At 43.8% G+C, this 14032-nt stretch overlaps 1 protein-coding gene across 2 annotated transcripts; it reads left to right on the forward strand.

Annotated features, from left to right (window-relative positions):
- The first annotated feature begins 92 nt into the window (after positions 1 to 92).
- On the forward strand, positions 93 to 10234 carry Tdp2 (tyrosyl-DNA phosphodiesterase 2). Of its 2 annotated transcripts, XM_005403367.2 has the most exons (7): positions 93 to 345; positions 426 to 511; positions 2971 to 3144; positions 3904 to 3995; positions 6890 to 7008; positions 8319 to 8489; positions 9699 to 10234. In XM_005403367.2, exons 1-7 carry the CDS (start codon positions 193 to 195, stop codon positions 9978 to 9980), a joined length of 1077 nt encoding a protein of 358 aa, XP_005403424.1. In that variant the 5' UTR covers positions 93 to 192; the 3' UTR covers positions 9981 to 10234. The 2 variants fall into 2 exon arrangements, with proteins under 2 accessions (XP_005403424.1, XP_005403425.1); XM_005403368.2 differs by lacking the exon at positions 8319 to 8489.
- The last annotated feature ends 3798 nt before the right edge of the window (positions 10235 to 14032 follow it).

The raw sequence follows: 14032 nt of genomic DNA on the forward strand, positions 1-14032 counted from the left end.
AGTGCGCACGCGCGTTGCGCCCCATGAGCCCCAGCCCCACGGCCCGCCGCGCAGCCGCGCGGTTCGAACTGGCTGAGCAAGGTGCGTTTCCGCGCCGGGTGGTAGATGCGGGTGCACCAGGGCGCCAGGCGCCTGCGCAGAACTGGGCAGCGGCTGCGCCTTTAAAGTGGGCGTTGTAAACACGGCGAGGTGATGGAGCTCGGGAGCAGTGAGGAGGAGGCGCGGGACGAGAGCCAGCCCGAGGCGAAGAGGCGGCGGTTGCTGTGCGTGCAGTTCTCCTCGGTGGCGAGCTGCGACGCCGCGGTGGCGCAGGGGTACCTGGCCGAGAACAACTGGGAGATGGAAGTATGCGCTCGGCTGCTCGCGCCCTCGCCCGGGTCGGAGGGTGGCGGCCGCGCGCCCAGCCTTGTGCCTTTGCTTTTCAGAGAGCGCTGAACTCCTACTTCGAGCCCGCCGCGGAGGGCAGTGCGGTGGGAAGCCGGGCCGGGCTGCCAGCGGAGCCCGGGCGTTGGTGAGCGCGGGGCCCCGGGCCGGGCGGGGCTGGTGCGGGCGGGCGCCCGGGGTGCGGGGCGCGCTGCAGCGGGACCAGAGCGTCTCCCCGGGCATGCGTTTGGAACGGGAGTTGGAGTGCGGGAGGGAGATGCGCCCTGTATTTATTCCAGTCGTGTATGTTTGTAATACACGATCATCACATCTGTCTCGGGGAATTGGTAATTACACGTCATCATTTTTACTTTCCAAACCCTACCCTCTTGCCCCTCCGCACTCCTCTCACCCGTTCCCTACATCCCTCTCCCATCTCCAGTCTTTTTCCTGGAATTACGGGGATATATAAGCTAGAGTTTTGAAACAAATGAATGAGACAGAAATGGTCCGTTGAAGAATGTTAACTTGGAAATCTTGCCTCCTGTTTTATTTGCTTTCCTCCGGCCACGCAGAACAAGTTTTTTGGTTTTGCTTTTAAAATCCAGGGCTGATAGTGTCATTTCAGTGCCCTGCTATGCTGTTCTTAAAATCTACATGCCTACGAGACCCTCAACTGCCTATCTGACCAGGGTCGTCTCCTGCCATTCTCCCTTTACTTCCCCATGAAAAGTTGCAGATATGTCCGACTTCCTCTTCGTGAGCCATTTTTGCTTGCCATTTTCACCTATGCTTGGAACCGTTTCTTTCTCCTTGCTTGCTAATATTTTTCTGAAAGGCCCCAGCTTAGACATGCAATCTCCAAGAAGTTTTCCCTGATGTCCAGAGTCTAGGTAAAAGTTCCACTTTTAGGTATTTGTATAGCATCTTGCATGATCCTTGTTACAGTAATATAGTCCTTCCTCTGCTTTTCACTCGGCATTTTATATCTTCTGTTAGACTACACTTCTGTAAAGATAGAACTTGTTTTGTATATTGATTTCTGGAAGTCTCACAATGTTTGGCACTTACAAGCTCTCACTAAGTATTTGCTGAATGTATAAAAGTTCTCCTGGCTGTGTGAGCTATACAGTTGACTGTTCAGGGTCAAGACTGTTCCTTTGATCTTTTCACAGGCTTTTGGATGCGATGAGATCATTTTTCAATCGGTTCCTTTTTTACTTAGCTTTTTCTTGGCTCCCTGGATTGTAACAGTCAAAAGCAATTGGACAAGGAAGTGTTTACCCAGCCCAAACTAGCCAGTCAAATCCTCTCTCCTAGGATTTCAGAGTCAAGTGTGAGTCTTCTTGTGGAGCTAGAATTGCGACACATTAACTTAGCACAAGTCCTGATCCATATCCATCCTTTTCTTGTGCGTGGGGAAGCTGAGAACAGTGACACAAAGTTACAGCTGACTGAATTGTAACGATAGATTAGAACAAAGAGAATGGATTCCCTGAGGTAGGTCTTTAGAAAAAAGATACTGAACTGAGTGGTGGTGACATAAGGGACAATCAGGAATCCCCGACTCCAGGATTGGTAAATTGGCAAAAACAAATGAGGTGGTTGTTAGACTATGGTCTTTTGTCTCTCTCTCTCTCTCTTTTTCTTTCTTTTGGTTTTTTTGAGACAGGGTCCCCTGTGCAGTTCAGCCTGGACTTGAGCTCTCAACAGTCCTCCTGCCTCAGCCTCCCTCCTGCCTTAGCCTCCCCAGTTCTGGTATTACAGGCATGCGCCACCACGCCTGGCTTCTTTTGTCTCTTAGAACTCAGATCACGAGCCACTGGGTGTTGTGGCACAGGCCTGTAATCTAATTCCAGCTCAAGGTTGAGGTAGGAGGATAGAAAGTTCAAGGCCAGCGTGGGTAATTTAGTAAGACCCTGTCTCAGAATAAAAATGAGAAAAAGGAGTGGGCATGTGGCCCTGGGTTCAATCCTCTGTACTGGGGGGAAAAAAAGGAGAATGATAAAATTTACTTCATTAAGGAGAGAAAAAAGCTTCCTGGTGTTTCTAAGGCCTTCAGATCCATGGAACATGAATAAAAAGGGCTAAGATGTAGCTCACCTGTTTAGATTTTTTGATGTTGCCTTTAACAAAAATGGAAGTAAGGGGAAAAAGGAAACTGATAGGATGATTTTATGACTAGAAAAATTGAAGCCTGATGAGTAGGGGCTTTGACAGCCTGAGTAGGGGCGGAAACCTCGGTTCTTCAGTAAATTCCTAGTACATTATCAGAAAATTAAAATGGTTTAGCCATCTGCATTGGAATCTCTGTTTAGTGTCTCTCAGGAGACAAAGGAACTCGCCTTAAAGCAGTTAGCCAGGTGTGGTGGAGCACGCCGTAATCCCAGCACTCGGGAGGCTGAGGCAGGAGGATCCTTGTGAGTTCAAGACCAGCCTGAACTGTATAGCCAGACCCTGTCTCAAAAAGACCAAAAAAAAAAAAAAAAAAAAACCAGTTACTGAATCCTGGGTATAAGGATCTGCAAAAGGAGGAATATAGATATAAAATAATTCGTGAGCAGTTTGTATTACTTGTGAAGTTGTGTTTTATTCTGCTCTTACCAGTGTTGACCTAACCAATGAAGAAACAACTGATTCCACTAGTTCTAAAGTCTGCTCATCTGAAAACATTCAGCAAGAAGATGGCAGTATGTTCTCTTTCATCACGTGGAACATTGATGGATTGGATCTAAACAGTCTCCAAGAGAGGGCTCGAGGGGTGTGTTCCTATTTAGCTCTGTAAGTGGTGTCACTTCTGTTTAATAGTTTATTGTGATACTATGTCTTATGTATCTGCAAAGTAACCATATAAAGTTGTGGACTTCATAATTAATTAAGTGCAGCACTGAGGAGAAATATCTGTAGTTACTGAGGTAATTGCCTCTGAGAGTTGGCATGAAGAAAGAAGATCAGTATTTGTTAGAAGCATCATAGGATAATAGTAAACTTTGTGTGTAATTAATGCCATGAAATGACCAAAAAGATGTTTCTGCCCCATTCTAGCTCTGTGACCTTGGGCAAAGTACTTTAATTCTCTGAAGCTGTTCTCTTTACTGTGGATAATAAGTTTTAAGATGATCAAATGGAACAGTATTGAAAGCATCTAGGTGTTGTTGAAAGCATCTATTTAGGTGTAGTCTGAGAAGAGTGATTTCTTTTCTCATTCTTTACAGTGTTTTGTTTCTATGGTGCTAGGGATCAAATCCAAGGCTTCAAACATGCTAGGCAAATGCCCTATCACTGAGCTACACCTCAGCCCTGCATTTCTTTTTGATTTGATCATTATAATACTTTGTGTTAAATGGCACAGATCTTTCTTACTTTATTGTCACTAAAACTCAGTATAAATATTAGGTACCCTAGAGGTTGATAGTTCTCTTTTATGTTATGGAATTTCTTTTATATTGTGTGTCTCTTTTATGTTGTAGAATTTCTTTCACCATGGTAGCTGAAAACGAAATAGTATTCTTTGTGTTTATATTAAATTAATGTTTCTAGGTACAACCCGGATGTCGTATTTCTACAGGAAGTTATTCCACCCTATTTTAGCTATCTGAAGAAGAGAGCAAGTAGTTATGAGATTATTACAGGTAATACTTTCCTGCTGTTTAACTTGTGTTTTTAAAAAGGCAAACCAGTAAAAGATAATTTAAGAGCTAGCCTGTTAAAGCATATAGAAAAGAAAAAGTATAACTAAGTAGGTTTGAGAGAAGTAAGCAAAGCATGGGTTGGTGAAAGAATTATAGGAGAAGCTGTGCGTGGTGGAGCACACCTGTCATCCTGGCACTCTGGGAGCTGAGGCAAGGAAAATCTCAAGTTCAAGCCCAGCCTTGGCAAGGTGGTGACTTAGTGAATCCTTGTCTTAAAAAATAAAAAGGGCTGAGGTGTGGCTCACTGTGAAGACCCTGGATTCAATACCTAATAATTAGGCAAATATTACAAAATTAGACATTGACTAGCTCTTTGGTGAAATTCCATTGTTAATTTTTTTTTCTTGTGCTAAGGATGCAGCCTGGAGCTTTATGTGGGTCAGCCTGTGCTGTGCTACTGAGCTCCACCTCTAGCTCATTTGTTAGAAATTTTAAGGGTGATAATCAAATCCTGGTTGTGCTTTTTCAAAAGGTCTTTATCCATCCCTTTTAATTCATTTTGTTTTTCTTTTTCTCCTTTTTGCCCTGAATAATACTTAAATTTTCCATTTGTTTTTCCTAAGTACATTTAAAGTAGCATTTTGGTTAGATTATTTTCATATATATTGTTTCCCTTGACTTACTGTTGCACAGTTTGTGGCTTTTAATTTTGGTTCACTCTGGAAGCTCTGGTTTCTAACAAGAGGGCTCTTTCTGAATTTCTGTCCCTCTCTTTTTGTGGCACTTTCCTGCATGCTTTTGGGGATCCCTTTTGCCTCTTACTTTAGATTGGTTTTCAGAGTCCCATGCTTCTCCTTGGCTTACTTTCTCATTTTATCGGAGTCTGTTTCCTAGTTACTTCATAAGAAGTATTAGACAGGTAATGAAGTTTTTAATCTTGGCATATTTGAAAAGTGCCTATGCTTTAGCCTCACAGTTTGCAGATAGTTTGAAGGGACCTAGACTTCTAGGTAGTCACTCCCCTTCCCCTTTTATAGAATCCCTCTCTGAAACAGAGAGCCTCCTGCATTAGTACTTTAAGTTGCGTATCTTCCTCCTCTTTTTGTTATCTGTCATGGTGGTGTCTGTCACATCACCTTGGCCATACTCCCAAGATGTGTAGCGATCTTTGGTTCTGACTTCACATTTCAGCATCTGGTAGTAAAACACCGTAAACAGCTCAGGATTCCTGAGCAAGTTTAGGTAGTGTACCTTACTGGAAGTAAATGAAGGATCGATTATGGAGCCACTGTCTTATTTAATAGGGAAAGGGGGTTGTCAGTATACAGAAGCCTTTAATGCCAGTTTTCTAAGAAAATCCTTAAGTCAGGCCTGGGGGAGCCCATGCCTCTAGGCCTAGATATGCTGTATTCTGGAGTGAGGAGATTGCTTAAGCCCATGAGTTTGAGGTAAGCCTGGGCAACATAGCAAGACCCCAGCTCAAAAAACAAAATACTATTTTTAAAAAATGATGTAGCTCTCTGTCTGGTGAGTGCTGGTGGTGTCCCTGTGCTACCTGCCTGTTGGAAGCAGGTCAGAAGGAAGCAGCTGATGCTCCAGCCTGAGTAGACACATACAGCTTAACCCTGTCTCCAGTCCTAACCCCAGTCCGTTCTCCCTGCCCCTGTCTCTTAACACACAGCCCTCCTGGCAGCTAGGGACTCTGTCTGCATCCTCTATAACTTCACTTTTTGGTGGGCCTCGAGGGTCCTGTTTATAAAATGCTCACTTGGCTGTGAGGAGCTGGGGAAGACACCTGGGGCATGTTTCGCCTCTGCTCAGATTTTCAGTTCAGCACCTTACTTTTTTTCCTTTGTGTTCCAGTACTGTTTCCAGATGTGAAGGGGAGAAAGTCTGCCTGCTTCCTATCCGATTTCCCTCCATTCTGGTAAACCGCTACTACCTATCCACCAGCTTTCTATTTCCTGAGAGACTGTTGAAAGCTTTCATTCACTGTCCCTCTATTCTTACCATCTTTTTCTTCTTGCAGGTTTACATCTTTCTACTATTTTTTATACTTAAGATTTTTCTTCTGGCATGAGAAATAAGTGCCTGTCAGTTTGCTTCAGTTAATTCTTTACTCTGTGTCTCACAAATTTCTCAAATCTTATTTGATATTGGTAGCGGATTTATTATACTTGCCACTGTTTGCCTACTGGCCCCCACCTTGGCCCTTTTTTCTTTCTTTGTAGTGCTGGGGTTTGAATCCAGAGCCTCACATGCTAAACAAATACTATTACTAAGATACATCTTCCAGCCTCATTTTTATATTTCTTTTTTATTCCTGCTTAAACTTGGGAAGGGTGCAGGTAAGCACATAGCCTTGAATGACCATCTTGAGCTATTGTGGAATAATAGTTTTAGGATTTATATCTATTTAAATATCTGTAGCATTAAGAGAGACCTAAGATAGGTATTGATTTTGCCCTAGGACTGGAAAACTTGGGACTGTGAGGGTGAGGCTGGAGGCAAAAGTCTGGCTGGAAAGAGTTACAGTGTGGTAAAGTGGGAGCTTAAGCCCCACCCATGTTGAGGATGGCCAGGGTAGCCTGGGTGGACAGAAGAGCGTCCCCTGGCTGGGCTTCAGGTGTGCAGGGAGAAAGGGAAGGATGAGGATGAGGATGAGGATGAGGGAGGGTAGGATGTTTCCATCCTGGCCACTTACTTTTCTGTTTGGTTGTGTACATGGGCCTCACACCAAAGGGAAATATTTTTCATTAAAGTCCATATTTCTTCTAAAAAAGAAAAAAACTATCTGTTGCCTGTTTGTTGTAACATCTTTAGTAGGGGAGCTTGTGGAAAACTGACAGTACCTTTGACCTTCAGCCTGAATGCTTTTCCCCAAACGTTTGAAGGTCACGAAGAAGGCTATTTCACAGCTATAATGTTGAAGAAGTCGAGAGTGAAATTAAAAAGCCAAGAGATCATTCCTTTTCCAAGTACCAAGATGATGAGGAACCTTTTGTGTGTGCATGTGAGTAATTTACATTTGAATTTTTAAAAAGCGGACTTTTTAAATAGGGAAAAATTTGCTCCTTACATGTATATTCTTTTAAATAACCTTAAAGAACTGTTGGATTTCTGTATAAATTTTGAATGTAGACAAACTTGTAAAAAAAAGAATTCCTAATGTATTAGATGTTTTCTTAAGAATATTTGAGTTTGCAGATATTCCACATTTGTTTCCTAAGTAACGTTTTTTACTCTCTCCTCTACATGGTACTGTGTTGTACTCCGTGAGGCAAATGAGACTGAATGAAAACACGTCCTGTTTTCATACAGTTTAGTAAGGGAGAGATTGTATACATGTAACTAAAATAAAGAAAAGGCCTAAGTGCCACTCAACAGGTATGAGTGATACTCTGGAAGTTTGCACAGAGATGTCTGCTAGAAGATTAGTTAGGATTTCTTGAAGGAAGTGGTATTTGCATTGAAATATGGGCATCTGAGAAATACATACGCTGTAGACATGAAGAAGAGTCAGGTAGAGAACCTATCGTTTGTTTTTGTTTTGTTTTGTTTTTCCGGTACCGGGTATTGAACTCATGACCTTGCGCTTGCCAGGCAGGCACTGTGCCGCTGAGCTAAATCCCCAGCCCCTAGAGAACCCATCGTGAACAGTGATCTGCACGGTACAAGCGCTGTGTACATATGGCCATGAGCAAGCCTTCTGTCGGTCAGTGTGGCGGATTTGAGGAAGGAGTGTGACAGGAGGTTGAGAAGTAGGCAGGAACCACATTACAAAAGTGCATGAATGCCCGGTGTGAAAGAGTTGGACTCTATTCTGCAGACAGTGTAAGGGTAGATCCTGTGTTGTTAGTATCATTACTGCAGATGGTAAACAATATTCCTGCAGTTAACTGACATTTTTTGAGTACCTATATGCCAGGCCCTTAATAAATGAACATGACCTGGGCTTGCAAATGACTTACAGCTTCATGTGAGGGAAATACCTGTGCTTATAATTCAGTCTGGGGCCTTAGCAGTAGTCTGTCTGGCAGGAGGAGCCTGGAGGAGTGAGCCATTGGTGGCCTCAGGGACACTGGGGAAGGTCGCAGTGGAGGTGACGACGTAGGGAGTGAGTCATGTTTGCTGAAAAATCTTTGCAGGCAGGGTTAGGGCCTTCATTTTTTTGTTTGTATGTTTGTTTTTTGACCTGAGGGATGGTGCTAAGAGTACGGTTTGAGAAATGTATCAGTTGATGCTTAAAAAGATTGCTGATTCTGTCGTCAGAGTTCACCATTAGTAGTCAGTGGTCAATTTAATTACTTAACCCTGTTGCAGGTGAGTTTGTCTGGAAATGAACTTTGCCTTATGACTTCCCATTTGGAGAGCACCAGAGGGCACGCCAGCGAACGAATGAATCAGTTAAAACTGGTGTTAAAGAAAATGCAAGAGGCTCCAGAGTCAGCTACAGTTATATTTGCAGGAGATACCAATTTAAGGGATCAAGAAGTGAGTATCACAGTCAGTTCCATGTGGGAAAATTATCACTATAGAGTTTAGTTTTGTGTGACCAAAGTTGTTAACACTGGGACTTTCAGTCACTCAGAATGTATAAGTGACCTTGAAAGTGCAAGTCATTTAGCCTTTGCTATTATTTCTAGGGGCAGGAGAGGCTCTCTCATTACTGGGAGAAAACAAATGAAATAGGCAACGTAAAATAATGTATCTGCTGGGTTAATAAGAGGCATACAGAGAAGCTAATGATTCGAAGAGTTTAGAAAAGATTGAGACTGAGCTTATGTGCAGAATCCCTAGTTGTGAAGCGAGGAGAACAGAGATATTAGTTGTCCCTAACACTCAGCCTTCTGTGATTCTTTTTTGGATTTTGTTAACTTTGCATGAGGGCAATGCTGGGTACACTCCTAGGGCCTTGTGCATGCTAGGCAAATGGTCTACCACTGAGCACTATCCTCCAGCCCTAACTTTAAAGCTTTATTTTGTGAATTTAAAAATTTGAGATTTTAATAACCACAAAAAATGCAGTCATACTAATGATTGACAGAATGTAGTGATATATTCTCTACACAGAAATCATGTTGATGAGTCATAATAATTCATCAATCATTTTACCCCCTTTTGCTGCTTCCACAATGGCCAGATCTGAAACAGTTTCTTTCCTCTTAGTATGAAGAGGAGGAGAAGGAAGTAATATTGTTAATACATTTAAAGTACAACTTACACAGGCGGTTAACATTATCGGAGCATGTAAACGCCACACTTCTAAATTGGTAGACTAGAGTAGTCTTTCCTCTTTCCACATGAGTTCAGTTTTTAAAAACATTTATTTAAAATTTTTTTTGAGACAGGGCTTCACTATGCAGTTCAGGCTGGCCTTGAACTCACTTTGTAGCCCAGGCTGGCCTGGAACTCACAGCAATCCTCTTGCCTCAGTGTCCCAAGTGCTGGCATTATGGGCATGCGCCACCAGGCCCGGCAATTTTTACAAATTTAAAGCATTAACTGAGGCTTTGAATATTCAGTCTTCTGAGTTTTATCTGACACTCCGAATTAGGTACCTATTCAATGCAGAACATTTGTACGTTAATTATTTTTGACTTTTTGGTTTAAAATGTTACAGTTATCTGTAGTATTAGCAAACACATTTTTAAATGAGAAGAAAATGACTATGTGGATCTTTTACCATATTTCTCTTTTCAGGTGACTAAATGTGGTGGTTTACCCAGCAACATTTTGGATGTCTGGGAGTTTTTGGGCAAACCTAAGCATTGCCAGTATACATGGGACACACAGATGAACTCTAATCTTGGAATACCTGCTACTTGTAAGCTTCGTTTTGATCGAATATTTTTCAGAGCAGCAGCAGAAGAGGGCCACATTATTCCTCGAAGTTTGGACCTGCTTGGGTTGGAGAAACTGGACTGTGGCAGATTTCCTAGTGATCACTGGGGTCTGCTGTGTAATTTAGATGTCATATTGTGAAATACTTTACAAATATGAGTCTTAAGTGTTTTATTTTGTGCTGGATTTTTGCAGATGTAATTTCTTCCTATCTGGAAAGGTCAATTTAATATGGAGAAATTAATACTGTAAAGTGGATCATTGCTACAGGAAAACACAGTTACAATTTTGAATTATGGATTATGTCCTCAGAATTAGAATCAGCCAGGTGTGGTGGTGCACACCTGTAATCTCAGCACCTGAGAGACTGAGTCAGGATTGTTGTGAGTTTGAGGCCAGCCTGGACTACATAGTAAGTTCAAGGCCAGCCTGAACTATGTGGCAAGACCCTCTCCACCCCCCACCCCCGCTGCCACAAAAAAAGAAAAAAAGAATCAGAATCAATGTTTTGGTTTTTTTTTTTTTTAATCTTTTTGAAACAGGATCTTACTAAATTATTAAATTGCCCAGCCTAGGCTTGAAGTTGCAATCCTGCTGCCTTAGCCTTGCAGAGTGCTGGTATCATAGGCATGTAGTACCAGGCGCAATGTGTATTTTAAACTCAAGCATACACATGTTCTGAATATGAAACCCTTTTGAGCCTAAGCTGCCAGCTGAATTTCAACTAGGGCCTACATGTCTGAGGACTAACATTTACGACATTTCTTTTTTCAGTCAGGCACCAAAATAGTTACTATTTTAAATGTCATCATTTACTGAGGTTAGTGAGTTCTTGGGACTCAGTCACAATTGTCTTTCAGAAATTCAGATAAATGAAAAACTCTTGACCACTTTCAGTTAAATAGATGACAACGATCCTACATCAAATTTAATTTTATCAGCCAGCAGTACATAATCAGGAAGCTACCAACTTACATTTAAAATTCCTTAACACTTTTCCGATTAACGTTGGTAGCCATGTCACCAAAGTTAGGCTTATCATGATTAAAATCAGTTTTATAGCAGGATAGGACTTTTTTTCTAAGAGGAAAAATAAATGTATAAGGATAAATACCTTTTAGTTTTGTTACTTGTCTCCCATCCAGGTCCTAACCAGGCTCGACCCTAGTTTTGCTGCTTGTAAAATGGAAATATTTTACAGGATGTGGATAAAGAGTCCTTTTCTAAAAATTTTTTTGTGGTTTTGGATATGGAAACCAGGGCTTCACTCCCACGGTCTCACATATACTAGGCAAGTGCTCTTCACTGAGCTATAACCCTACCTCTAGAGTACTTTTCAGTGTGCTTTAAATAAGAAAATTCCCCACAGAAGAAATGTACTGTGAATAAAGAATTTTATGTGTTTTATAGATTGGGTGTGTTTTTATGTCCATGATGGAATTAAAGTTTTTACCTATTTCTGGATCGACTGCTATTTCCTTGTGTGGAAGGAAACAACTTTCTGTGTTGCTTTTCATCCCACTAAGAATTACTAAGACTACCTTTAATATAAAGAAAAGGGAAATCCAGTTGGAAAAACTAAAACGAGAAGTGACAGAAACTTATTTTCATCAGTAGTGTCAAAATTAAATAACCTACAAAAGACAATTTGAATTTACACATAGTATCCTCCTTTTAGTGACTATGGGAGAGTTTTATATGTTATTCCTAACTTTAATCATTAAAAGTGAAAATTGATGGAAATATTTTAGCAGCATACAGTATGGAGGCAATAGTTCATTTCTGTAGAAAAAGAATCTGGGATAAATTTCTTACTCATTTCATAGAATTAAGTTAGAAGTACCCCACATTGTATTAACAAAAGTAGGTGAAGTTCTCAATATACAAAATATGGAGTGTAATGTGTTACAGGAGTATTGTTTTAAAACAGTGAAAGTATCATTTTCTTTATATAACTCGGCATCTATCTAAAATACCTTCTTGCTTACCGCTTATAATGACAGAATATAAGAAACAAGTTACAAGAATGAATAGGAACAGTCAAATCACTCTGCTCCTGTGGGCAGTAGTTTTCAAACAATTAAAGAATTAACCTAATTTGCACTACTTTTTAACTTGAATTTTAAGGTTTTCCATTCTAATAGCTTTGTTTACCTTACCATCCTTGGTGAAATCCAGCCCACAATCTTAACAGTGTGATAACACTTTTATTACTCTAAACATTTATCTTTTATTGTGCAAATGTCCCAGCCAGCAAGAGCCCACAAAGCCAGGAAATCTGTACTGAAGAAGCATCATATTATCCCTAGCATCCATCAGCATGATTCAGGCAGTGAGAGCCTGCTGACTGCCGAGGAGACAGGATGGTGCCCTCACATCTGGGTGGAAGGAATAGGCTAACATTTGAGTACAATGTCTCCCTGTTCACTAAATATACATTCATCCTCTATGAATGAAAATAGATGTCCATCATGGTGGCTCTGAGTTTTAAAATGTTCCAGTTTAACCTGATCCATGTTTGCTAATCAGCTAAGCCCTGCCAGGGACCCTAACTGACCTGCTTACTGACTTGGTGGTACTGTGGCGTGCCGTATGGGAAGAGGAGGAAATGCGCTCAGGAAGCCTTGGCTCCTGTGGAAGGATCTGAAAAGTGCTTTGGAATCTAGGATGGGCTCCAGTTACCTTGCTTTTCAGAGGCCTGTTGGGAGAAGTGGAGGGAGCTTAGCAATTGGGCATCAGCAGTTACTGATGAGAATGGCAAAGCCTGGGGCCCTTTGGGGAAGGAAGCCGTATAAATTCAAGAGGGAGTTAGACGTCCAGGCTGGTCTCAAACTCACCATCCTCCTGCCTCGGGTTCCGGAGCGGCAGGCTGATTTTCACTTTTTCCACCTTGGTCAGGTTTTTAATGTTTCCAGTGTGCATTATCTCATTTAATTCCCCCAATCCTCGTCTATGGATGCTGTTATCATCTCCGTTTTATACCCCAAGGAACCAGGGTTGGCAGGGTTGCATAACCTGTCCGTGGCTCCTCCATGGCTAACGCATATAGCCTGGTGGATGCTTGCTGGTTCAGCAGGGTGTGTGGCTCGGCCCTAGGGACTGCGCTGCAGCCGTCAGTGACAGGTTGGACAGGCAGTGCTCAAGGAATGCCAGGCTTCCCCAGATGCTTAAATACGAAGAGGAACCTTCCAGCTTTTCTGGGGTTGGGATTCTCACTTCCCCAAGTCGCACAGGCGGTCAGAGTGCCCTGGCACAGTGTAACTTGTGGCGCTGAGAGTTGGTTTGGACCCCTCCCAGCCCAGGTTGCCAGATGGTTAACCACCGGAACCCAAAAAGCCTCCACGGAAACAGTAGGACTTGTGTAGCAGGGATGACTCCTTCGAGGGACGCATTCGCGAAGGGTCTTTGACTCAGTGTGCCCACAGTTCCCGTAAGCCACTCTGGCCCGAGCATTTATTTAGAAGGAGCATTCATCCCCCAGGCCCTTTAACACCTGGTGGCAGGGAAGACGCAGGTAGAGCAGAGGAGGTGGGGAGTGCTGGCCGCTCTGCCTCCCCGAGTCCGGTTTCCCGGGCGGTAGGAACAGGTCCCCTGGGCGCCGGCGGTGAGTCGCATCCCCGGAGCCGACCTGCGCGCTACGGCTGCCCGCCCACCCTTCCCCGGCGCGTTGCGCGTGCGTGCGCGTCGCCGTGGTAACCGCGCAGCGGAAAGGCGCTGAATCACTGCGCGCGCTGCCCCGACGCCCGCCGAGCAGAGCTGGGGGCTGGCGGGTGTCCCGGGTGCAGCCTGGCTGGAGCGGTGCCGCCCCCAGCAGGTAGAGCGGGGCACGGGAGCCGGGGCCGCGGTCGCCGTCCCTGCTGGAGGTAAGAGCGCAGCAGCCACCTCTGCACGTCTGGCGTTTGGTTCAGAGTCGCTGCCCCTGGGGCTGTGTGCGGGGAAGGGACAGCTAGGGGGTTGCTCTGAGGGGCGGCACCCCTGACAGCGGATGCGCGCGCCAGGGTGTGAGTGCGAGTGCGCGTGTCAGGGCGGGCGGGGATGGCGGGCAGGAGCAGGTAGGACGGCGGGGCGAAGCTCCGGACAGCGGCGCCGAGCCTCCCTGGCCCAGGTGCAGCATCCTGCTTCCCAGCCCCGCTGGCCAGGTGGTTGAAAGGAAGGGCAGCAGACAGAGAAGGGTTAGGCCAGAGTGAAATAGA

Source organism: Chinchilla lanigera, unplaced genomic scaffold (assembly GCF_000276665.1).
Source record: "Chinchilla lanigera isolate Chin_1 unplaced genomic scaffold, ChiLan1.0 scaffold00082, whole genome shotgun sequence".
NCBI lineage: Eukaryota > Metazoa > Chordata > Mammalia > Rodentia > Chinchillidae > Chinchilla > Chinchilla lanigera.

What these genes read in the sequence shown, in the direction of transcription:
- Tdp2 (XM_005403367.2), top strand. Translation starts at nt 193, where the DNA reads ATGGAGCTCGGGAGCAGTGAGGAGGAGGCGCGGGACGAGAGCCAGCCC. An exon ending in AGAACAACTGGGAGATGGAA is followed by an intron (nt 346 to 425) that starts GTATGCGCTCGG and finishes TTTGCTTTTCAG; the next exon opens with AGAGCGCTGAACTCCTACTT. An exon ending in CCAGCGGAGCCCGGGCGTTG is followed by an intron (nt 512 to 2,970) that starts GTGAGCGCGGGG and finishes TGCTCTTACCAG; the next exon opens with TGTTGACCTAACCAATGAAG.